Raw genomic sequence first — 26,798 nt, 5'->3', positions numbered from 1 at the left:
ACTACAATATTAGAATTGAACAATTGTTGGACAAATCTCATCCAGAATTATGCATTATTCAGTCCCGTAGGAAGCAATTTCACTTTGAGCGGGCACAACCATACATTTTCAGTGGGGGGGGGGACTATCAACTACCAAAATTCTTTGACAAGCAAAAAAAAAAAAAGGTCATCAGACGTTATTATTGAAGGGGCACAATCATATAGTAGCTATATTTTCTATAGTATTATATATATCGGCAAAATTATTGGGGGGGGGGGGCACGGCCTCCGTGCCCCCCCCCCCCCGTCCTTACGACCATGTTATTAACAAACAATAAAAATAATACGTTCTAGTTCACTCATATGATTTTACTCATTTCCTCATTCGATTTGATTCATGATCTAGAGAAGGAAATTAAACTCTATATTTATGAATGAAGTATGTTTGTCATCGACACTGAGCAAGTGTAGGGCTGTATTCTTCTCCAGATATAACATGTATTCAATTTTTAAAAAGGGAACACATATCCTATTGTTAGAATTGTTAGAATAATTTTTTTTAATTAAAAATATTTGCTAAATTACTACTATATTTGGCTTGAAACAAACGACATGTAAATTTTTTCATAAAAGCAACTAAAACAAATGAATCAATGATACATGTAATTGTCTATTAGGTTTAAAATCATTTTGAAAAGAAAAATTAAGATTTGAGTTTTGTTCAAACTCAGAATGATCGATAGTAAAAAATATGAATTTTGAATTATATGAAATCAGAATGACCCATCTGTTTTCTTCCTTCATTACTTAATTTGACCTCTATTGCAAGGTCGCATGGTATTGATTTCCTTCAGAAAGTTTAAACTTTCCTGAATAAATTTTATTTTAAAAAAAATATATAGAGCGTTGTCGTTTCCTCCGTACGCAAACTTTCTGGACTGTAATCCATACCCTACTCTTCATCTCACCCATTGATTAACTTGGTAACTACAGCTTGAAAAACCCGAAAAATATAAATAGGCCTGGAAAATTCAAAACAAATTTATAAAAGCATATAAACATGAAGGCAATTTCAGTGATAGTTTTAAAATGACATTGAACAATTATGGTATCGAGATGAATTTTCAAGAGTCTTGTTTTTATTACAAAACCCCTACATTTAATTGTAAGTTATGGAGAACTGTTGTAAAAATTTGTATCCACTTTCATCACTTGTTTTTTTTTTTTCATTTTTATTTTGAAATTCAATAAAATTCTTTTTTTTTCTTTTAGGGAAAATAGATTCACGATTAATTTTGTCCAGTAACCTTCGTTCTACTGATCGTGGTGCATCATTGGAAGTTGTCCATGTTGTTGAGAAAAAAACGAAATTAAGAATTGAAAAGCTGCAGTGCCAAGCAACAGAGAGTGAATGTCATGAAATTCACAAGGATTTGGAACCAACCCTGAAAGGTTTTTGAAACATTTTCACTCTCTTTTTTTCATTACGATAATTTTCTTAACAAACTTTTTACTCTTCTTAAATTTACGGCAAAGTTTTTGTTTTTTTTTTATCAAGATTTTACAACTTTTCGTTTATGAATATTGATAAAGGAAAAAGACCTAAGAGTCTATTGGTCTTTATAAACCCAAGAAGTGGGAACAGAGGCGCAGAAAAAATTTACCAGAGGAAAGTTCTGCCGATTTTTCTAATGTGTGGAGTTAAAACAAATGAATATGGTAAGTTTATCCGCAAAAAACATCCGCGATGTCTATTTGAAGAAAAGGGAATCAGAGACTTTGTGATGTAATTCTCATCCTAAGTTAGAATTATGTTTTTTTTTCTTTTACAGTGACAAGCAGACCTAATGAAGTGAGAGACCGCCTACTTAACATTAACCTGAACACATTTGACGGGTAAATGTCTTCCAGTGATCATTCCCCCTTCTCAGAAACTTTAGTACATTTCTCATTTTAAATCGGACATTCGCAAAAATGACATTTTTTCCCTTAATAAATGAACTGGTTATGTTTTCTCAGAGTGGTGGCTGTGGGTGGAGATGGGATTTATAACGAGGTCCTCTCAGCACTTCTGGACAGAGAAATGCGAAATAGTGGTCTTGATCCGAATGACCCTGACTCTAGACTTGTTCCAATAAAACTGCCAGTAGGAATAATTCCAGCAGGTATAAGCAATAGCCCATTTGACATGTTTATAATATACTGTTTTTTCTTTCTTTCTTGTATTTTGTCTTTTAATAATCAACTCAAAAGAGAATGTTTCTTTACAACCAAGAAAGCGAAATTACTGACTGCGTAAACCATTCTTTGAAAAAAAAATCCCATACTGCCTGTATTTTACCGGTTTAGAAAATCTGCATGATAAATATAAAGATGATGAGAGTGGTAGACTACAGGAAGTATATAGCGTGATAATGATAGGGACACCGATTTTCAGGTTAAGAGACAAGATTCTTACATTGAGTCAGAATGCGTGCTATTTGCTGAACAGTGCGGAAATTGCACACAGTTAACCGCTTATCATACTTCTTGTGCTTGAACAAATAGGAAACAATAAAAAAAAAATTTAAGGATATTAACGCAGTGTTGAAATTAGAAAAAAAAAACTTCAAAATATCTTAACAAGCATTTAAATAAAATTTATGTTGTCTATATATTCATTTATTTTGAACAAAGTCTACAAATGTTTATATCTGAAAGGATCAGGAAATTATACAGCTTGGTACCTAAATGGAACAAAATGTCCTAAAACGGCTGCGATAAGAATCGTGTTGGGTGACTGTGTTGCTACCAACATTGCAAGCCTTCATCAAGGCAACAAATGTTCGGGCTACTCGAGTCTTATTCTTGGTTTTGGTTTGTTTGGAGACGTTATGAGAGATTGTGAAAAATACAGATGGATGGGAACAAGCCGATTCAAAGGTAAAGATATTTCTAGATCTGTCGACTTTGTAAATAAGTTTTGAATACATCAGGTACAAGTATTACATGAAGTTATCATAAGTACGTAAAAAAATTGCATTGTTTTATTTTTGATAGTGATACCTGTTGGAACGGTGTTGAGCAGACGGCCTGTAAATGTAATCATATCGTATATTTCCGCCAAATCTGGCAACAATAACTCTAAAATAAATAACAGAGCGACAACCCTGAAACAAGAATTCCACCGCCAAATATCTGTTCCTGCTTTTAATACCAAAAAGGCTCGGGTGAATTTTCAGAAAAGAACAGTTTCTTCGTCTGACACTTTCGGAGCATCTTCAGGTAAAATTTTACTTTTGAAAATATTTGAGAATTTAGGTTTAACAATAATCTATTATTAAGATACGTCATCAAAAACGAATTTTTCTTTTATAGAATGGAAGACGGCGGAAGACAGGGTTGTGTATGCAGTTGATACATACCCAATTACTATGAAACCGAACGGAACAAAAATGGTGCCTCATTTTGCAGACGATTCTTTGAAGTTAATAATCACGCAGAAATGTAAGCTCATGGATCATATTCGACAACTGAAAGAAGTGGACGACGGGAAATCAACTTGTGTAAGTTTTACTTCCGGATTAAAAAAATCGTGATGTTGATGAAAAATACCTAACAAAAATTATTATTTAAAAATTTCGCCGTGAAAAAGGGAAGAAGAGAAAATAGAAACACACATTCTTAACTCTCAAAATCTGAAAGTTATACCAATTGAAAATATACACACTAAACTTGCATCTTATATATGAATAAACTAGAATAGAATCACCTTTCTCTTTTTTTTTCTTGTTAGTACGACTTCAACTTTGTCAGAACCATCAATGTACAGAGATATCGAGTTCGAATTTTGAAAAATGAAACCCAGGATTTTTTTGTTAATTGTGACGGAGAAGTCATTTGCCTCGATGGACCAGAATTCGACGTTAGGTAATTTGGGTCTTTTTAGAAAAAAATATTTTCATATGAAACAATTAGATTAATGACACAAAACATACGTGGACAAAGTACACATATTTACTTTATTAAAAAACAGAAAGCACTTTTTATAAACTCATTTCTGTGCGAGTAAATTACATAGTCTACTGCTTCAAATGTCCTAAATATTTTTTATTCTCCATCTTGCAGTCTGCATAAACAGGTCGTCAAACTGTATGGAAAACTCAACTAAAGAATGATCAAAATGGAACAGAACTTTGACTATTGATACTTATTTACATTTTTCCTTTACATTTTTATTTACATTTTTGTGTTCAAATCAGTATTATTATACTTATTAACATTTTTTCTTTACATTTTTATATACATTTTTGTGTTCAAATCTGTATTATTATACATGTTCTTTTTTATTCAATTTTTATTAAAACTTTTATTTTATTTTATGATTTTTTTCCTTTTAACGTCTGTTGGTTTTTTTCTAAACATCCTACATCACTTTATGATGAATTGATGTAAAAACAGTGGGCATTAATATTATGACTAAATGTAAACTATTTTGTACATTTACATAATGATAAAAATACATTTCTCAATATCTTATCCTGCGTTATTTTTATATATTATAATTTCTTGTAAATTAGTCAATCTGATTCGTCGAGAAATATTTGTTAAAAAGCACCAAAAATGCCCGCTGACTGATGAACCCACGCCCTCCAGCGTAGCAACAGTTAACATTGCTTGATGACGGATGATATTCCAAAAAATAGTGACTGCGCAGAATTTATGCGCGCAATGTTCACTGTTATATGTATTTGCATAAAACTTTCAGTATAATTTAATTAATATTGCATGTTGTTGAGTGTAAAATTGAAAATTTCACCTCTCGAAAACCATTTTGAACCTCGGCTGCGCCTCGGTTGACAATGGTTTTCTTGGGGTGAAAATTTTCAATGTTACACTCAACTACATGCAATATTTATATAAGAAGATGGACATATGTGTAACTTATGTTTCAGAAAGGGATTAGTGTTTTGGTGCTATTAATATTTTTGAAGTGCATACAAAGAGAAATAGAATTTATTTAGTTAACATAGAGAGAAAACCAACATTGATTTAAATAAAATCATGTATCTCTTCATTGACACAGAATGAGTCAATAACTATCAGGTGTTGGTTGGATTAAATTCTAAATATACATGTACCTACGTATTTCCGATGCAATTAAAAAAAAATAAAGTAAAATTTAAAAAATTCCAAAACTTTTAGAGAAAGAAAATCAAAAGTTGATTTTCTCTCCTCCTTTGTCTCGGGTACTGGACGCTGAACTTAAAAGCATTAGAAATATTGTGAGTCCAAGAGCTATAGAAATATTTGCACATGAACGTTGTGTGACGATATAATACATGTATTGCAACAAATTAGTTCTATTAAGGAAGAAACGACGTGACACATAAGATACCCTTAAGTGCAGTGTGGGAGGCATTCATTTATTATTAAGTCTATTTTAGATATACTGAACAGTGCTGAAAAATACCCTAAAAATTTAAACATTCTACCATACTGTACTTTTGGGCTATTTTAACAAATGTTATTAAAAAAAAAGAATCATGGTAAATATGCAAAACATATTCTTGATATTTTGGGGAAAAAATTGCTTCTATTTAATTTATAACAACATTCGTCATTTAATATATTCTTCTTGATTTTTTTTTTTCATTTTACTGATCACGAAAGGTTTACAATGATCAAAAATTCCTTCCAAAATCTAGGTCAAGAGAATGGGTTTTTATAAATATACATGATCGTATGCGAATGACTGAACATTTATGGTACGGATTCGAATTTTCCGGTTTTCAATGCAATAGCGTCAACTTTCTCAATAGATTTTCATATCCACTTGCTTCAATCGCTGGGATATACCATTCATCCAAGCAGGAAACGATATCATAACTATACGAATAAAAAAGGAATGCGGAAATTTAATTGAAATGGTTATACATTATATCCTTAACATATTCAACATAGTCGGTTCTCACAGTTATAAACAAATTCAGTCACATGAATGAGAAAACAAGGAAATGAAAAATTCTGTTGTAGGTGAATTTCCGGTATGTCAATGAGAAATTTGAACTTTGGCACTATTGATAATGAAAGTGTATATCAAAATACGAAAAGTATGACATAAGGTTAAATAAAATCAAAACAAAACAAAATGAACAAAAATAGACACAGTTTAAAAGTATGAACCATCAGCAAACTAAGAAGCCCCCTCCCCACCCCCTTTCAAAAAAAGGCATAGAAAAGTGAATCATCAGAAATTAATTCAGTTTCATTCCTCAAAATTACAATACTAATGAATTCTTACACGTAATCACTACACTGCTAAGTAAGCAGTGGTTAAGGTCAGATAGTCCAAAGTCATGTGCTTTTCTTCTGAACAAATACATGCAACCCAGCAATAAAAATATTTCTGAATTTAAAGATAACTAAAATTAGCAAGATGTGTTTGTGAAACACTGGTGCACCCGTACGTCAGCTCATGGCAAAGGTTAAAGTTTCTCAAATGCAAGTCAAACTCCAATATCAAGGTCAAGAGTTCAAAAATGTTGCTACCCAAAGAAAGGTCTTGTCACAAAAAATACACCTATGAAATATGAAACATGCAGCACCATTCCTAAATTATGGTCAAGGTAAAGTTTTTCAAAAGTAGGTAAAACTCCAAGCTCAAGATCATGAAGTCAGAAATAATAGTACCTAAGAAAAGGTCTTTTCACAAGGAATACATCTGTGAAATATGAAAGCTCTGGCACCAAGTCACACAAAAGTTATGGCAAAGGTTAAAGTTTTTCAAAAGTAGGTCAAACTCCAGAGTCAAGGTCAAATGGTTAGGAATTGTTGGTACCCTAAAAAAAGTTCTTTTCACAAGGAAAATACTGTGAAATATGAAAGCCCTAGCACAAACCATTCAAAAACTTATGGTCAAAGTTAAAGTTTTTCAAAAGTACGACAAACTTCAAGGTCAGAAGATCAAAATTATTTGTACCTAACTAAAGGTCTTGTCATAAGAAATACACATGCGAAATATGAAAGCTCTAGGTCCAACCATTCAAAACTCATGGTAAAGGTTAAAGTTTTTCGAAAGTGTGTCAAAGTTCAAGGTCAACAGCTCAAAAATAGTTGTATCCAATAGAAGTTTTTATCACAATGAATACATTAGTGAAGTATGAAACCACTAGCCTCAACGTTCAAAAGTCATGGCCAAGGTAAAAGTTTGGTAAGTTTGTGTAAAAGTGTGTCAAACTACTAGGTCAAGATCAAGAGGTCAAATATGGTGGTATCCAAAGAAAGGTCTCGTCACAAGAATTACACATGAAATATGAAAGCCCTAGATCCAACAAATCAAAGGTTATGAGCAAGGTTAAAGTTTTTGCAGACAAACAGACAGAAAGCCAAACAAACAGAACAAAAACTATATGCCCCCGAATCTTCGATTACTGGGGCAAAAAATAGTTACCATTATGTCGATTTTTGAATTACTAAGTTTTGTAGAATCTACAATTTGCATTTCCTTGTTGCATATAAACAAACCATACTTTCTCTAAATCAAATTGCAAGGATAGTCTCAAAAAGTCATTACTAATGTGAACGTATGTACAAGATTCATATAGTGTTTAGATACAAACAACGTTTCAAATATAGATATCATTATATTAGAAATTAAATAAAAAATAAACCTAACTATAGATCAATGAATAAAACTAAATAAATCATATGTTTGAGACTACAAATTTAGTCTCCATTCCATAAGTAGATTTAATGTTTGTGGCGAGAAATCTGACGGTTGTTTTGAGGCTTTAACAGGTCCATGATCGAGTTCAAAATGAAAAAAAGGACATTTTTTGAACTTCTATTTTTGTGGGAAAATGCAGCTTAAGCACCTAAAATACCTTTAAATAACGAACATGCAAAAATATAGCTCTTTACAGAAATAAACAGGTTCTTGACTTCCAGAAATTGTAGTTAAAACACAACTTCAAAACAAGAAGAAGAAAGATAAGTCGTACTGACTCCAAAAAATTAATAAAATGCATGAAACCTTTAGTTATTTGCCATGAATCTTTTACAACTATGATAGCATGCAAAATAAACATGAATAAATCCATGTAAGATAAATATTCTTTCAGAACTTGATTTGGTCGTGATCTCTGAACACCTTTTCAACAGGGTCCATGTCTAGGAGGGTTTCTAACCTTAAAAATAAAGAAGAAATATATGTGATTATTTTTTTTTACATCAATAAACAAAACCATTATATTATATTTTGTGCTGAATTCTCTCTTGAAGAGAATCTTTCTCGTTCTCTCTTACAAAGCATTTTATTCTAACTTAAACAAGATGTGTTTGTGAAACACTGATGCCCCCGTATGGCAGCTTATGACGAAGGTTAAAGTTTCTCAAATGCAAGTCAAACTCCATCTTGTCACAAGTGATACACATGATCCTGAAATGTAAAAGCCCTAGAACAAACTGTTCAAAAGTTATGGCCAAGATTAAGGTTTTTCAAAAGTAGGTCAAACTCCAAGGTCAAGGTCAAAGGGTCAAAGTTGTTGGTATCTAAAGTGAGGTCTTGTCACAAGGAATGCATATGTGAAATATGAAAACCCTAACATCAACTGTTCAAAAGTTATGGCCAAAGTTTAAGTTTTTCAAAAGTAGGTCAAACCCCAAGGTCAAGGTCAAAGGGTCAAACTTATTGGTATCTAAAGGAAGGTCCTATCATAAGGAATGCATATGTAAAGTATGAAAGCCCTAACACCAACTGTTTAAAAGTTATGGCCAAGGTTAAAGTTTTTTCAACAGCAGGTCAAACTCCAAGGTCAAGGTCAAAGGGTCAAAGTGGTTGGTGTCCAATGGAAGGTCTTGTCACAAGGAATACACACGTGAAGTATGAAAATCCTAGCACTAACTGTTCAAAAGTTATGGCCAAGGTTAAAGTATTTCAATATTTAAGTAGTTTAAACTCCGAGGTCAAGGTCAAAAGGTCAAAGTTGTTGATATCCTAAGGAAGGTCTTGTCACAAGGATTACATATGTGAAGTATGAAAGCCCTAGCATCAACCATTCAAAAGTTATGGCCAAGGTTAAAGTTCTTCAAAAGTAGGTCAAACTCCTAGGTCAAGGTCAAAAGGTCAAAGTGGTTGGTATCCAAAGGAAGGTCTTGTCACAAGAAATACACATGTGAAATATGAAAACCATACCTTCAACCAATCAAAAGTTACGGGCACGGTTAAAGTTTTTGCGGACAAACAGACAGACAGACGGACGGACAGGACAAAAACTATATGCCCCCGAATCTTCGATTACGGGGGCATAATAAATCTAAATATTGCAACATTCAGGCTAGTTAATGGGATATTTTAAGAAGCATCCACACAATTAAAAAATAACAAATCTATCTTTCAAACATTGTGTGAGGTTATCCCAAGGACTGATCTATTTTATCACTCTTTGTCTATATCTTTATTTTGCGCAGAGAAAACAGTGTTTAAACCAGCCTATCTTTAATTCTTATACACAAATTAGAAAGTAAATAACATAGTCATGTATAAATATGGGCGATATTCTATGTTTTCTGAAAACAGGAGTCACCTGGGTATAATTAGCCATGTTTTCGTAGAATCTTAAAAGATTTTTCTTCTTTAAATTTTGTCCCGAAATTATGGCCTCAACCTTACTTTAAAGGAGCTTGGATATAGATTTGAAGTAAATATTTTCTAAATTTTCAGTATAAAATCAAGACTTATTAGTTGCTATAGCATATTACACCGAAATATCATAAAAGCGTTTTCAGAACTTCTTTCTAGAAATTATTAAAACTACGAATTTCGGGACGCGTTTGACTGACACAGATCCCTGTAATTTCACAGAGTAATTTTTATCCTTAAGATTTAAGAAAAGTGGAAAATTTATTGTGTGTTTTTATTTTTTTCAAAGCAAGTGGTTCTTTATAAAAAGATTTTTTGAAAGAATACTATTTATTCCAATGTAAAACTGAACTCCTTACTAATGGGGGCCATGATTTTAACAGTTTAGAATCTACACTTTGTCAGAAAGCACACAAATTAGTTTCATCTCTTCTGGTGTAGTGGTTCTTGTGAAGATTTTTTTTACCTATATATTCCAATGTAAAATTTGATTCCCTACCCCTGGGAACAATGACTTGAAAAATTAAAAATCTACACTATATCTTGACTCTCCCACAAAATTTTCATCTTTTCTACTACTTGAGATTTCCTATAAATTCCAATGTACAACTTTGACCCCCTTTTGTTGCGTCATCCTACCCATGGGGGCCATGATTTGAACAATTTAGAATCTACAATACCTCAGGAAACTTTCACAAACGTTTCAACTTTTCTGGCCAACTGCTACTTGAGAAGATTTTTTACTGAACCACCTTTTTTACCTTCTCTTGAACATATCCCCTTAGAAGGGCGCTTGGTCCTTTATTTGTACAATTTAGAATCTTCTTAAGCAAAGCATGCTTTGTGGCAACTTTGTTAAAAATGGCTTAGTGGTTCTCAAGAAGTCAAAAATGTGAAAAGTGTCAGACCGACGGAGACAGACAGACACCAGATAATCCATCGATATCGATTTAGTAATCATTCAATGTTTTATGAAAGATGTTTGTTTAAAATTCCAAATATGCAGCGTTTTTTCTTTAAAAGCTTACGAGATTCTAAGGAAAAAATTAAGTGAACAGAAAGTTTAAAATTCAAAAGTTTAAATTCTAACCTATTCCTTATTTATTTGCAAACATCTTTTTAACTGTAAAATAATGATCACCTGCATATGGAGTTTGTTTCCTACTTGGTTCGATGTGCAAGAGCACGTTATACATACACTAATTTCTAGAACGATGCAGGCCATTGACAATTAAGTTGATAATACGAGGATATCAGTAATCTCGTTTAAATCCAACATCAGCAAATTTAGACATTGTTTGCAAATACAATTTGTCGTTAGGTCTGACGTCTTTCATACAAATTGTTAGGCCATTACTTTCACACAACATTGTCTACAGCTTTTTATGCTTACTCGATCATGACAAGGAGCACACAACGGGTGTGAACTGTCGACAAGGAATGCCTACTCCTCCATGGCACCTGAACCTAAGTCTGTGTTGGCTCTGTTAACAGTTTGTATTGATAAAATAGACTTTTAAGCATGATCACTGTTCATTATCTTCACATTTTATTAAAGAAAGTATATCATTATAAATAAAGATTATCGTAACGATATATCTTACTAAGATTTCAAACACTGGATCTACATTCATATTTACATATTGAATACTAGAAGTTTAACATAAGACAAGGGCCATAAACCTTATACCTTAAAAGAATTAAAAATCTAAATTTGATGAACCATATACCAGTGTTTTAGTGACCTTTGTATATACAAAATACCTAAATCCTGATTTTCTTTAGTGTATTTTTACTTAATTGGCCACCCTGAAAAAGTTGTTATGCTAACTACTCGCAGGAATTTTAGCATTTTCAAAACGTTCATGTATCCTTATAGATATTAACATGTATGATTTTTTTTTATATCTATGGATATGGGGGGGGGGGGGGTCAGTTTTATTTCCCTTTTTGCATTATTTATTCATTCTTTTTTTTCTTATTTATTTTTTGAAGGGGGAATGTAGAGGGGAGGGGATAATGTGAGGTATCTGCCAATTTAATTAATGCATATGCGAGGATGATAAAAATAACATATTGGTCTTAAAATAAATATACACTACATATGAAAATGTTAGATTTCAGACATGTTTGATTCTTGTATGAAGTGGGATTTTTACACGGAATACATGTATAATTTCTCAATTTTAATCCTACGTTTATTGGATGAATTTTTATTTTCATGAAAAATTTACAACTCAATTATTGAAATTTCCAGGGGTTCATGTTTTATGCCCTCTTTATAGATTTGTATTGTTTATAGATTTTTTTGAGATCGATCACTGTTCGTTTTCTTCACCTTTTTCATTATTGTTAATTCTTCAGTGCAACTTGATAGCACCATATGTAATAATTTTCTTGCAAAAATAAACAAGGACAAATGCCTTTTTGTGTATAATCTCTGAGGACTTACAAAAGCATACGCCATTGCTATGAACTCAACCTCAAATACGCATTCAACTATAATAAAGCATCAAATATATAATAAAGCATAAAATACGCATTCACATATAAACCAACATTTCAAATCAATTGATAGTTTTATAAACTTTGATTCATTGTGCCAATTTGCTTTCTAACTTAGTTTATTTAATATTACCTCTCCGAATTATCCATTCCATTGTCCATCAATCTTTTCGAAAGTTTTTCTTTCTCGTTCTCCTTGTCATAAGTACTAAGTACCTTTCTAAACAAGTCGCAAAGAAGTCTGAAATGAACAACTTCACATCTTTATTTAAATCTGGTTATACTTTTAATTACTAGTATACCTGTCCTTTGTTTTAGTATGACACTTTATGTTACTAAAATTTAAACTTTCAAATTTATGTTCACCCATAAAAAATATGACACCGAATTCCACGCATCACTTTTTAATAAAAGGATAATAAACTTAAACTTTGCAACATCTTGTACAACAACATTATATATGAAAACAATTCATGCAATTTGCCAGTGGTTCTAAATGCTCTCACATTAGATTAACTTAATAAAATTTCCATGTCGTAAAATTCATCTTCATTAAATGACAGAGCTGAGTAAAAGTTGTTTCAAGAAGTATGATAAACTCCTTACTTTGTTTCATATGGACTAGAACTATAATGGTGATCACAGGGCAACGTTTTTGATCGTGTTTTCACTACATTTACCAAATATCTCTACAATTAGCAAATCGGAAAATATGTTCTTTACAAGGAATATTGCATTTTTATCTGGCTATAAGCTATTAATGTATTGAAAATTCATTAACTGCTTCATACAATATACGATACTATTGATGTCTTCATTACTTCTTTTGAAAAATCTGCAATTTTACATGTTTGGCTGCTTATTAAGACAAAGGTATGTTCTATAGATTCCAATTCTATAATTTGATCTACATATTATTTTGTTTTAAAGTAAAAAATTATTTAATCACCTTGATGTCAACATCTCCCTCTTTTAAATCGGATATCAGGTTCCTCAAACTTCTAATACCATTCATCCAAAAAATGAATTCATTTTCCTTCGTGAGGTATTGCATTATTTCAAGTGGTATGGTTATATTCAAGCGACTATTTCTGAAAGTATAGGCAATCTTTGCTAGCCAAGGGTTTCTGCTCCGCTAGGATTTGCGAGGAGAGTAGCGGATCAGAAACACTTGACATGTTTTCGTGGTATGAAGACTACCTCGAATTCATGTATTCCACGAAATGTAAAATTTCAAACATGTTACAACTCAACATTTCTTCATCCATGAAATCAAATTCCCACGAACCAATATTTTTTCCTCAAACCATGAAAATCTGACCCCTAGAAAATAAGCAATTTTACATTGTACATGTATGTAAATAGCAATACCGACCTTGTAAACTCAAAAGCGTCCTGTAATAGACCTAACCTATCTACCTTTGGAAATACCTAAAATAAAAATTAAAGACCAAAATGATCAAGGATAAACGGGGTGTTTCTGAACCTGGTTCTTTTTCGTGATTTAATGCACATAGCTAAAGTATGCAATTTAAAATCTTTAACACCAGCAAACAGGTGACCCACCCAACATTTAGCGCTTAAAGAAAGCCCCCCTCACCCATTTCCTGATTACAATGAATCAAGATCGACTAAAACAGTTTAAGGTCTAGATACATGTCTCCAGATTAATTGAGGAATATTACCTGCGAATAAAGTTTTTAAATACTTTAGAGCATTCCCTATATCATCTATGGTTCAAGTAGAATTTTACTTTTAATACTTGTGTCCTTGAATTTTCAATTCAATGATTCGATAAGGATTTATATAACATAGCTGCAGGAACAGGCGATTGCTTGTCAAGGAATGTTTGCTTGGTAGACACCGCCCACCCCCCATTCTGAAAATGTTTGTTCTTGTCCCACCTTCCAACTGAAATTCTTCCCAAAGGCCTGTATAACATGATCTTTATTATTTATTCTTACAGTCTCTTTAGTATAATAGTATTCTACAAGATCGATTACTCAATTAACATTTTCATATTTTAAGAAAATATTTATAAAAAACTATGTTTACCGAATGATTTCTTTTCAACTGTTCAATTATTACATTCCATGTCTCCGTATCATAATCCACTCTGTAATATCCACTGCTGCCAAAGTTACCTTTTACCAATATATCACTGGTTTCCAAGTGTAAAGTTTCTTTAAAAAGAACTTTAATAATGCACTCTCTTGTAAAAAATATATGTGTGAAATTTGATGTATTTGGTCATTATGTAAAAATGACCGAGTTCCATTTTTGATACCTGATGTATTTTGAAGCCATATTCGATTCCGTGTCCAACTCCCATTCTTCTGTAATACACCATATATAAAAGGAACTTGCCATTTATAACTATAAAAAAAAAAGAATGATATATGTTTAGGGGATATAATTAAAAAAAATTGCAACAACGTCTTTAATCTTAAAAAAATATCCCATTTTTACATTATGCATATAGGAAGAGGAAATTATCAAATTTTTCATATTCTTATATTGCTTTTTCTTTATAATTTTGATAATTTAACAGGATTTGATAACCTGGCATTTGATGTAGGTGATTTGTTGAAGGTATTATGAATCTGTGAAATCTTCACTTCCGTTTCCTGTCGACTAACTGTTACAATAGGATATCCTTTTTGATTGGTCCATCCATCCATAGCAGATTTCAGATCTATTCTCTCCTTTGGTGACTGAAGATTCATAAGAAAGTAACACTTAGATTAAGAAAAATGTAATTTGTTTCATCATTAGAACAGTGTTCAAGATCGAGTTTGAATACAAATAAGCTTTTAATTAAAGTATCAAATAAGATACTTCTAGGCTTTTTAGACTCAGGTTGCTTTGATATACAAGTTAACACGTAGGTGACATTATCATCTGGTGGCAGATATTTACTTATAGTGGAAGACAAAAGCCTATGGTGACAGGTTTATCCTTACGGTTACATACAAAAGCTTATGATGACAGACATAAGCCTATGGGGATTGACATAAGCCTAAAGTGGAAAATAAATTGCTTTAATATCACGAAACTAGGAGAGGTTAGTACTGAAAATAACTCACTTGAACTTCTGAAATGGACTGCCATAAATCCTCAGTAACAACACTACTGTAGTTATATTTCCTCAAGTAGTTTTTTATCCCTGTGTCGAAATTTGCCTCTCCTATAAATTCTCTCACCATTTGTATAATTGAAGCTCCCTGAAGATTTGAAAATGAAAATTCTCCATCAGAACTAAACATTTGGAATGCATACATAGAGAATAGAATATGTCCAAAAGCCCTTCTCAAGTAAAATCAGGATTTATATTAATATTGTTATTTACTTTTAAAAAGTTAATTTACAGGCATCTAGAGGTACAAGCATGTTGCAGATTTGTATATCTTATACTGCTGAATGACATCAAATAAAATAGATTCCAAAGTCAGTATTAAAATCTTAATCTATATGGACCAACCTTCATGTAAATCGGGCAGAAATTGAATGAGGAAACATCCTTTTTATCGTTCACAGGTGAGACCACCGCCGAAGATCTTTTTTGGTCACATTTCATAGCAAGGGCTATAACTCTGTCATAGAGCCAGATGTCCTTGAAAAAAGTTCAAGTTCTTAGTCTTTTCAAAGTAGTGCATCCATACAAATTTATTGTAAAAAAAAAAAACTATGGCATGTCACACTTGCAATATTTGATCTTTTCCATTTGTATTGTAAAAATTCTTATTTGTACTGTATAATTTTTTTAATTTTTAATCTATATTTTCCATTGGTATTTTGTAATTTTCTATCTGTATTGTATATTTTCCACGTGTATTTAAAAAGAAATTCAATTGCATAATTTTTTTAGGTTTGTATTCTATATTTTTCGTTTGTATTTTATATTTTCCATTGTATTGTAAAATTTCTCATTTGTATTGTATAATTTTTTATTTGTATGCAATATTTTTTTTCATTTTCATTGTATCTGAGGGATTGTGAATTTGAGCCCTTATTTGCGTGCAAGTAAGGGGACGAACATTGATTCTGAAAAGGGGGCTGAGAGATTTTGGAATTAAATAGTCTGTCCTCAGAAATGTTGAAAGTAAATAAATAAATCAATAATCTGTCCTCCACTGGGAAGAAAATGAATAATCAGACCTTGACTGGTGGTACCTAATCCCACCCACCCTTCCCCAACAAAATGGAAATGCAAATTTTCTTCTTCTTCTTTTTTTTTTTTTGGTTTTGTTTTGTTTTGTTTTGTTTTTGTTTTTTGTTTTGTTTTTTGGCTTGTTTATTTATTCCAGGGAAGAAAATAAATAACCTGTCCCTGGTCATCTTGGAAATAAATATTTATCCTGCAAGAGCTTAAAAATAAATAGTCTAACTCGACACAATTTGCATTCCCCCTCCTCTTCAGAATTCAAATGGTCGTCCCCTAACATGCACTCAAATAGTCCAATTTGCGTTGAGCACCCTGGAGATTTCGCTCTTTTTCAACTCAATACAAACTGAAACTAGAACAGTGAAATCCTTCGTAACGAAAAAAAAAGAAAAATAAAATAAACAATCCATCGGATAAAATACAAATGAAAATTTATAGCATGAAAATTAGAATCAAATTATACAATATAAATAATTTTTTCACAATACAAATGGAAAATTTAGAATACAAATAAAAAATTATAGGATACAAAAGAAATTTATTACAATATAGATGAATAATTTATAATACAAATTAAAAAAAATTAGGGATGGCAATCGAATACAGAATTGCCAATCGGTTAACCGCAAGACGTTCCGACCGATTAATCGGTTAATCGTATCAAAACTTTTCGAGATATTTCTTCATTGTATAAAGCTATATTTACATAAACAAGACAATAAAAATGTTACATATAGTAAATTACCGGTATGTTTATAATTTATCAGATTTATACATTATTTCATTAAACATAATTTCAATTTTTAATAAGCCCCCCCACCCCCCCCCCACCCACCCCCACCCCCCCAAAAAAAACGGGATATGCCTGAACTATCAGTTACATAAAAAGAAATTCAGAAGAGATGCCGTGCAAACAATTCTGGGGTCTGTTTTACGAAAGAACTTATGACCCAAAATTTAATTCTGCTTATAACTTTCTAATTTACATTAAATTGAAAATGGTTTTTATCTTTTTACAAGGAATGTAGAAAAATATGTTTACGCTAGTAATTTTAACAGAATCATTCATTTTGCAAAATTTTACAATCAACTAAAGTTTTTGGTCTTAGTCGTAAGTTCTTTTGTAAAAAGGGCCCCTTCATTGTCAATATAATCAAAACTAAAACTGGACTATCGCTTAATTTACAATGTTTGTTCAATTATACAATTTGATGGGTAACTGCAAAGGATGGAAAAGGTAAGGTACACATTATAATCAGTTCGCAGTACTCAACGATCATTTAATTAAAATCATTAAAGAAACACAGGACAGATTGGGTAACGACATGGTGTTTACACAGCAGTTAACATCTCGAAAACTGACTAATTACCCACACGGTGTCCATCTGGAGAGCCTTAATTATCTCCGAATACACTTAAATAGATAGGTGAAAATGCTAATATTTCAGATATTTTTATATGTATCTTTTTAACTAAATTTTTTTGGAAATTGTGTTCAGATTTACACATATATTAATTTTTTCTGACTAACCGATTACAGATTTTCTAACCAATTACTATTGTTCCGACCGAGTAATCGGTTAATCGATTACAAATTGCCATCCCTAAAAAATATATACAATACAAATAAAAACATTTACAATGCAAATAAAAAAAAAGAATACAAATGGAAAAATATTTTTAAAAAAACAAACGGAAAACATAGAAAACAAATAAAAATTTATATAATACAAATAATTCTTTTTACAATATAAATGCAAAGTATCAAATATTGCAACGTTTAACGTGCAATAGAAAGCGTTAATAATCAGGGGATATCCTGTATTTATTGATTACACATTAACCAGTGGTGATCAGTGTAGTAATTTCAGAAAAGTTATATTACTACACCCAAGAAGAAAATTATCTTTTGATAATATAATGTTATTTAAACAACGTACCATCTCAAAAGACTCATTTAGTGCTTTTCTACCAAGGTATGACATAAATGTAGCTAATCCTTCGTTAAGCCATAGATCATTCCACCATTTCATTGTTAGAAGGTTGCCAAACCACTAAAATTATAAAGTGCTTTCTGTGAATTGCTTAAAACCTAGATATAACACAAAACAACATTCAGAGATATAGAAAAAACCTTCGACACAATGCGAACAATTTTCATGTCACATAAAAGCTTGATTTGCACCGAGTTTCAATTACATGTATACTGTTAACTTGTCATTCGCAGTAATTTATAATAATAATATTATTATATCCCTTTGAACTCGAAATAAAAAAAAAATATCACAGAGTCTGACACATCTGTTTCATATTGGGATGTTTTACTAGAAAAAGACCATTATTGGCAAACTTACAAAATAAAACATTATGATAAACATGATGACTTCAACATTTCTATCGTCAACTTCTCTTATTTATGTAGCAATATACCATTATCACCAGCACATGTCTCCCAGTTTATATATGAGTTTATGTCTCCCAGTTGATTAGATACACAAGAGCAATTTCCAAAACGAGACAAGCTATTGACAAATAAGTTGATGGTACAAAGATATCAACAGTTTCGTTTAAAGTCAATAAATTCTATGGTCGATTGATTGATTGATTGTTATTTTACGCCCCGTTTGAGAATTTTTCGCATAAAATGAAAATTAATCTTAAGATATTCAATTTTTATTCCATTTCGAATATTAAATAAATTTGAATATTAACTTTATTCTTACAGCATACAGATACATGCAAACAAGAAGCTTTTTTTAAAATATGTACAATTACAAACATTTTGTCTCCACGCATCCTTTATTATGTATAATTTACTACTTTTTCGAAATACAGCACAATTACAAGGTTGTTCATCTTAATTTGACCGTTCTGAACATTTCATTTTTGAAGAATTTGCCAAATATTGAATATTTAAATCAATTTAGAATTAATTATATTTTCTTCTACCATACCTTCCCTTCCTTTTTGACATGGTATGCACAAAATTTGAAACATTGTGCAATTAAAAAAAGATGCATTGCTTATAATTAAATGTTTCTTTCAGTTTGATATTAAATATTCTTTGTCGAGGACTTTATCACTGTGACAGCGAGTTATATCATTGTGATAGAACATTCAGTATGTACAAAAACATGACAGAGAACTTTGTCCGTTCGTTTGCTTTGTAAAGAAAATTATTTGAGAAATGTTACTGTTTTTAAAAAAATGAAGATTTCTTAATAAGGGCCCAGAAGATGGAAGGGTACATCTTTATTATTATTATTATTATTATTGAATCAACATTTGGAAAGTGTTTGACATCAAAATTAGTTAAGAAATGCAAAGATTAATCCTCATAATTAAGAAAATAGATAAAAATTAAGTATATCTAATATAAGATTTATCGATATCCTAGAGCCATGACAAAAAGACAAAATTATTAAAGTAGAAGGTAAGCATTTCCTACTATCAAAACTGATTACGTCCCATTTTACCTGATGAGCAAGTTCATGAGAGATCACTTCGGATACCCAATTCTTTTGCCGGATGCTAGTATTTGAACTAACCAGCATTGCTTCTTTGGCAGAAGTGATCAGTCCCCAATTTTCCATAGCGGCATAACAAAAGTTAGGAATGCTAATATAATCTGTAAAAATAAGTTAAAATTCCGGACTTACATTTTATTCCCAAAAGTAAGTTTTGACACATGTAAGATTACGATAAGACTATGAACAGTAAGGCATTGTAATCTTAAGGTATACCTTCAGGAGGGATTATACTTTAATTAATCCATTTTTTGAAACCATAACTTTAAAAGCAATATTTAATTATTTTGCATAGTTTTACCAAAAGCATGTCCTTTTCAAAGCGGGAATTTTCTTTATTTTTTCTTTGCTGATAATATTTTTCTGTATATTTACCTAGTTTTGGTAGTGGATAGGGGATGTCGAATAATCTGTTGAAGTAATCCAATACAATGACTATGACATGAAGAGCATATCGAGCATCGTTTATTCGGTCAGGCGTGGCATATACTGTCACCTTTGCAGAAAAAATTTATTCCAATATTGACAGTATAATTTATATTTATTTTCTCTAGGAAATGTTCTCACATTATTATCAAATTATTACCGATGCTATTATGGTAAAATATGTTATCTCTGTGAGAAAGAAAACTGATTGCCAATACAAAATACTTACGTTTATTTTTCTATGATTCTATGTTGGGTAAAAATAGTTTTCATTCAGACTGAATTTTACATTTAAAAACTGATGAATTTAGTTTATTTTGAATAACATGTCGGTGCGTGTTCGAATTGCTTACTTTTGTGCCATCTTTTGTGTTGTCTGTTATGGATGAAAAATCACACACGACAAATGTAACAAGATATGAGCTCATTGTGACGCTTTGATGGAATTCATCCAGCACTAAGTTTTCACTATATGCAGTTGAAGATCTAATGGGCATGTTGAAAAGCGAAAAGTAGTCTTTTTCCCTTACAATGGACACAGAGAATTTGGCTTTCATTGCTGGTTCGTCAAAACAGGGGAATGCTTCTCTGGCATGCATAGTTTCAAACTGGGTAGATGCTAATAACCTTAAATAGAAATTGTAGTAGAAATTCTATCAAAGTGTAGAATTCTCTAATTACACAATTTTATTTTACATTTAATTTTTTTTTCAATAACACTTAGTCTGATAGTAATATAGACATGATTAAAAAAAAATGTAATACATTTTCATTGAAAAAAATGGTTAGTTTCCTTTTTAAATTGAAAGAACTTACCTTGTTGAATTTTTCCTATCATCAAAATATGAGCTAAGATAAAATCCTTTGCATGTCGGTGCAAATTCTCCTTCAAATTTCATGTTGATAACAATATCAGTATCATTTGGTATTACATTGTCTACCTGTACATAGAACTGATCTTTTTCTTTCAATTCTAGATATCTGGTCACATTCAGTATTTTTGAATGAGTTGAAGATTTTACCGTAACATCAGAAATATTCAGGTCTTTAGAATGCAGCACAAGAAAATTAGTGGCTTGGACAACTCTGCATTTTATAGAAACTTTTCCGGAAAATGTTCCTTCCGTCAGATTTGGGTGCAGAAAGATATCATATTCTGATGGAAGAACTGAAGATGGAAGACGAAAGTGTTTCCAGGGAAGATGTTTGTCGGCAATAGAATCTTCCGAAGTAGTGTTTTTGTCCGTGGTAAACTCCATGGACTTTGCAAGATCAGATTTTAATCCGAAAGAGCGCAGCAAAGCAATGCTTGCTATCAAGAGTACATGTTTCATGGTGGTGAAAATTGCTCTTGCTACTGAACACTCAGCTTGACGGGCAATTTAAAGATTTTGAGCCGTTTGAACATTTGTCGTTTAGTAATTACAGTGACATTCATGCTTTTCAAATATCACTGACCTTTGAAACTCCTGAGTTTATCACCAAGCAACATAAAGCCCATTCACAATTACTTCATAATGGCTTAACAATTTGTATAAAAAACCGAACTGAAGCAATGCATCGAAAAAGCAATAAAAATTATATTTAAACACTATTCATTTCATCTATAGGAGCATCTGATTAATACATAAATTGGTAAAATGATAGTGAGCAAATACAGATTGCTATATGTAATAGCCTCCCTCAATATAATGCAGAATTAAACTTATTCATGACATTTTAAATTATGCCCTCTTACATAATAATATAATTATTTATTTAGGACATTTTTGCCTTCTTACATAATAATACAATTATGTAGATAAAATCAGATTTTATACAGTGGTGAAGCTTGGATTTGGCATTATTGAGCATTGTCGAAACTAAGTGTCTGCAATAGTGTAAAAGATGAATACAACGAACAGTGATCAAAAAGTCCAGGCAATTTATCATCAAACAAATTAAAACAGAATTTCTTTTGTTATAAATAAACTGTAAATCTAATAAATGCAGTAAACAAAATGAATCGTGACCAGGCAAAACCACGGACCCCTGGAAACACCACAGGTGAGATCAGATGCCTAGTAAGAGTGTGATACAGTACGGTAAATATCGTCTAGTAAGAGTGTGACACAGTGCGGTAAATATCGGCGATTTATACATATTGTCGTCGGCGACAATATGCACCTATCTTCACTGCACATATTGTTTTCCATCGACATATATTGTTGCCGGTGTCGCATAATATTTGGTCCGCCTCGTTTAAAGGTCCGGGGGGACCTAATACGATAACATATAAGGTCCGCCTTTTATAAGAAAAGGTCCGGCCCGTATAAGAAAAGGTCCGCCGAAGTTTAAAGGTCCGGGTGGTGCAAAATGTTTTAATCTTGATTTAAACACATAAAATTAAAGAGAGTTTGTTTACATCATATGATGAAAGATTAAGGATTTACTCTAGCTGTTGTGTTTATTATTTTGTACAATACATCTCCTAAGGCAGGAATTGCTACTCCATGTTTAGTGTGCTTTTAGCAATACCGTTTAGGGCAATGATTTAAAAAAAAATGTCGCATTTATTGGGCTTGTGTTTGTTTTTCCCCAGCATTTGCTTTGTGTAAATTAGGACGATGAAATCTGCCGGTGTGTATAGGCAATAAAACAATGGGGGTGTGAAGTATTCGTATACCTGACAGGTACTCGCAGGTAGAGCCCGCGGCAGATAGCAATGACAATGTAATGGTCATGTGTTTGCTTTAAATCAATAGATATGAATTCTCTATTTTAGTAAATTATGCTGAAGAACAAATTATAATACTATTATGATATTCATGCGTACACATCAAATTTGTGATATAATTATTTATAGTCTATTTTTATTACAATATTTAAAGAAATTTCTTATTCCAAGTGTAGAGTTTAATACTAAGACCGATAAAAAATAAAAGTATGTATATGCTTCCCTTTAGTTTTAACAATTAACTTGTTTTCAGTCTATAATAATATTTTGCCCTTTATTTGTGGATAGGGTAATATATAGCCTAATGTTGTATTCGATCTGTATTTACTGCAGAAACAAAATGCATGTAATGTTAAACTTAAGCTTAAAACAGGTAATTCAATATTGAAAACATATACATCAGATTTAAAGTATAATCATGGTTTGGATTTAATTCTTTCTTATAAAAATATCACTCTTCCTCGTCATAATGAACTACATATGAAATAATATTTCTTTTTTGTATTTTTTTTTTTTTTTGCCAAAAGAAAAGGAAAGAAAAAGAAATTACACATTTTACTGTGACTTTAATAGACAGACTGTGGGATAATCTAGCAGGCTATATTGCATGACCGATTAAAATTTGAAATCATTATTGTAAAATATTTTCTTTTATTACCGACATGAAGCATTTTGGGCAAAGTTGAATGTCCAGTTCTATATACAAGTCATTTATGTATCTCACGTCTGTATGAACGGAGGAAGGGGGGGGGGGACATCATTGATCCTCTTCCTTTTTTTTTGCGTATCAATGAATTTCTATTTTCTACATTAATTATTGCTATAACCCCCCCCCCCCAAATGCACCCAGAAATATACTGACTGATTGTTTTTGGGGATGTTGTCAAGCGTGCGTCATATTTCCCATTTCAAGCTACATGATATGTACATTTTCGTGATGTCGACTAGAAGCGTTTTAGTCTAATTTTAAATCAAAAATATATTTCTTTTATAAAACGCTGATTATTTATGATTATTTATTTTATTCATTTATGGAAAGTGGCAACTCACGGTTATCCGGAGAAAAAAGGTAATTCATGGGGTTTTCCATCATGAGAGTCCAAGCTGCAGACAGCTCAGTATTACATTACGCTACAACTCCATACCAAGTAGTCCCGGAGAATTGACACTGTATGGAGTATGACTGAGAGTCATACTCCATACTCTCCGGGACTTCTTTCCCTACGAATGATATGGAGTAATACTGAGCTGTCTGGAGCTTGATTGAGAGTGATCTCCCGTGTAGAATTTTCTACGCGGTGAAAACCAATAAAGTGTATTGTTTAGTACCACTACACCTGCTCAAGAGTTTTTGAAAAATTCTTTACGAAAGCTAGGAACTTTGCCAACCTCCTTAAATTATCCTTTTCGAAGTCCTCAGTCATTCTCCGTGGTAACCATGGAGGAAATAATACAATCGGTCTCATGTAGTCATGACAGAATTTTTGAAGTTCGATTTTCATAACACCTATTTCGTGGTGGTGATGGTAGGGTCCACGTTTTCTAAGGGGGCCCAAAGTCATTTTTTATTTACTTCAGTATATACTTTTAATAACTCTGCAAATTCCAGATGGGGCGGGTCCTCCCGACCCCCCCCCCCCCCAGATCTGCGCATGTTATATGAATAATTTCGATAGTGGCTGGAGAAATTTCCGGTAATACATTGCATCTCAGGTGAGGAAGAGGGGGAGGGGTGGCAATAACACCTTCTTTAAATTTCCATCTGCTCCTTGCGTATCAAACATAAAAAATAAACACCACCTGGTGTATTACAGATTTCTTTTTACTTGTCACACAAGGCATTTACCACATACATTATGTACGTAGTGTTGATGAACCCCTTTCTTATTTTTAAGGTGATTATTTTCCCAATTCATTGTATTAATACAGAAACAAATACTCCCTCTTTTTCATGCTATATGAATCAAAGTCTTAAGATACGGATACAGTACAACTAATGATCATTCTAACATAACATTTTTGTGATATACGTACATGGATAATAAATCTGAACATATCTTTTGATTGTATGTGGTGAATATATTCCAGATAAATATACATTGTACAACCATTATACATTCAGATTCGTCACTGCCTTTTATAAAAGAATCGTCCTACGATTTTCCAAGACCTTGACATAAAATGAGGCCCATGGGCCACAACGCTCACCTGAGTCAATAAGGCCCTGCTGTTTTTCATCAGCAAATTTATTCTAACATATCTTCCAATGTAAAACATTAATCACTATTGTGACCCCACCCTACCCCAGGTGTCATGATTTTTATAGATATAGCGCTAGCCCCACCCTACCCCTCGGGGACATGATTTAAACAAACTTGAATTTACACTACCTCAAGATACTTCTATATCAATGTGACTAAACATGGCTTTGTTGTTCCTGAAAAAAAAGGTTTTAGAATTTTTTTCCTATACATTCACATGCTAAACCCTGATAGTGCATTGTGGCCCATCCTACCCCTAGGGGGTCATGGTTTGATTGATTGATTGATTAGGGTTTAACGCCGAGTCGGCTATATTTCAGCCATATTCCGGCGGAAAATTAATTTTATATGACCTGTTATCATGGTTTAAACAAATTTGAATCTACAATACCTGAGGATGTTTCCATATCAATCTGACTAAGGATGGCTTTGCTGTTCTTGTGGAGAAGATTTTTCGATATATATATCCTATGTAAAACTTTGATCCCCCATTGTGACCCCACCCTACCCCGGGGGTCATGATTTGAACAAACGTACATCTACACTAACTGATGATGCTTCCATATTAATATGACTAATCATGACATTGTTGTTCTTAAGAAGAAGATTTTTGAAGACTTTTTCCTAGATATTCCTAAGTAAAACCTTTATCCCCCGTTTTGAACTATCTATTACAAAGAGAAAATTATAGACAGGGTTTTTTCTGAAGCATGAAAAATAGAGAAAGGGGCAGGGCGGACCTTAAAACGCAATATAATAAAAGCCCCGCCTTCTGTATTTCAGATATCGTACTATTACAAGGCGAAAACTTTGAACAGGTTTATTTTCGTAGCATAAAAACTAAAGAAAGAGGCAGGGCGGACCTTAAAACGCAATATAATAAAAGGTCCGCCCTCTATATTTCAGATATTTCAATTCAATTCAAGATATTTATTGAGTATTACAGGCCACCGGCCCAAAGTACAATCATATATTAAAATGATAGATTTACAATTACAGATCAGACTCGCAAATTTAAACATATATATGATGTGGGAACATATGAATTTATGCTTTTCATTTGTCACATATTAAATTTTCAATGAACTTTTCTCTCTCTTTGAAAGCTAAAAAAGAAAATTTTGCAATATCATTTAAAACTACATGTACATCATTTCCATATATAAAAATATTCACAGTGTTTTTATAAAATCTCAAGTGTTTCAAAATATTACATTTTACTCTAATATCCATATATAATTCACAATTTTCTACAAAGTGCTCTTCATCCTCAATACATGTTTTATTTGCTATTTGACAAAAGAGACAGTACCTGTTTTCTCTAGGAATACCCTTAAATCGACCGTGTTCTATTTCCAAACAGTGACTAGAAGTTCTTAATTTACAAAGTGATTCTCTAAAAGACGTATTGTTTATAACATCTATGTACCTTTCTGGTTCAAAAAGAATTTTGAATTTACAATAAAAATCTAATTTACTATATATATATATTTCAGATATCTTACTATTACAAGGCGAAAATTTTGAACAGGGTTTATTTTCGTAGCATAAAAACTAGAGAAAGAAGCAGGGCGGACCTTAAAACGCAGTGTATT

General features: G+C 32.0%; 2 protein-coding genes across 2 annotated transcripts; one reads left to right on the top strand and one right to left on the bottom strand.

The window, feature by feature from the left end:
* The first annotated feature begins 1,097 nt into the window (after positions 1–1,097).
* LOC133182786 (ceramide kinase-like) lies at positions 1,098–4,131 on the top strand. Its single transcript, XM_061317631.1, has 9 exons — positions 1,098–1,146; positions 1,254–1,433; positions 1,814–1,877; positions 2,001–2,146; positions 2,682–2,903; positions 3,021–3,245; positions 3,339–3,526; positions 3,757–3,890; positions 4,089–4,131. Exons 1-9 carry the CDS (start codon positions 1,098–1,100, stop codon positions 4,129–4,131), a joined length of 1,251 nt encoding a protein of 416 aa, XP_061173615.1.
* Positions 4,132–5,858: 1,727 nt separating this feature from the next.
* On the bottom strand, positions 5,859–21,531 carry LOC133182629 (endoplasmic reticulum aminopeptidase 2-like). Its single transcript, XM_061317476.1, has 15 exons — positions 21,043–21,531; positions 20,580–20,853; positions 20,176–20,296; positions 19,750–19,901; positions 18,214–18,327; positions 15,590–15,721; positions 15,195–15,332; positions 14,671–14,822; positions 14,396–14,484; positions 14,164–14,291; positions 13,484–13,539; positions 13,058–13,199; positions 12,715–12,797; positions 12,242–12,349; positions 5,859–8,149 (listed from the first exon to the last, which is right to left on the bottom strand). Exons 1-15 carry the CDS (start codon positions 21,483–21,485, stop codon positions 8,080–8,082), a joined length of 2,202 nt encoding a protein of 733 aa, XP_061173460.1. The 5' UTR covers positions 21,486–21,531; the 3' UTR covers positions 5,859–8,079.
* Between the last annotated feature and the right edge of the window lie 5,267 nt (positions 21,532–26,798).

Source organism: Saccostrea echinata, unplaced genomic scaffold (assembly GCF_033153115.1).
Source record: "Saccostrea echinata isolate AGI-Se365-2 ecotype Australia unplaced genomic scaffold, CSIRO_AGI_Sech_v1 ptg000009l, whole genome shotgun sequence".
Taxonomy (NCBI): Eukaryota; Metazoa; Mollusca; class Bivalvia; order Ostreida; family Ostreidae; genus Saccostrea; species Saccostrea echinata.
Note: the sequence above shows the minus strand (reverse complement) of the source record. Positions and strands in the feature narration are given on the sequence as shown.

What these genes read in the sequence shown, in the direction of transcription:
- LOC133182786 (XM_061317631.1), top strand. Translation starts at nt 1,098, where the DNA reads ATGAATTTTCAAGAGTCTTGTTTTTATTACAAAACCCCTACATTTAAT. An exon ending in CAAAACCCCTACATTTAATT is followed by an intron (nt 1,147 to 1,253) that starts GTAAGTTATGGA and finishes TTTTTCTTTTAG; the next exon opens with GGAAAATAGATTCACGATTA. An exon ending in CACTTTCGGAGCATCTTCAG is followed by an intron (nt 3,246 to 3,338) that starts GTAAAATTTTAC and finishes TTTCTTTTATAG; the next exon opens with AATGGAAGACGGCGGAAGAC.
- LOC133182629 (XM_061317476.1), bottom strand. Translation starts at nt 21,485, where the DNA reads ATGGAGTTTACCACGGACAAAAACACTACTTCGGAAGATTCTATTGCC. An exon ending in ATGGCTTCAAAATACATCAG is followed by an intron (nt 14,292 to 14,395) that starts GTATCAAAAATG and finishes TTCTTTTTAAAG; the next exon opens with AAACTTTACACTTGGAAACC. An exon ending in AGTTGAAAAGAAATCATTCG is followed by an intron (nt 13,540 to 14,163) that starts GTAAACATAGTT and finishes TTTTTATTTTAG; the next exon opens with GTATTTCCAAAGGTAGATAG.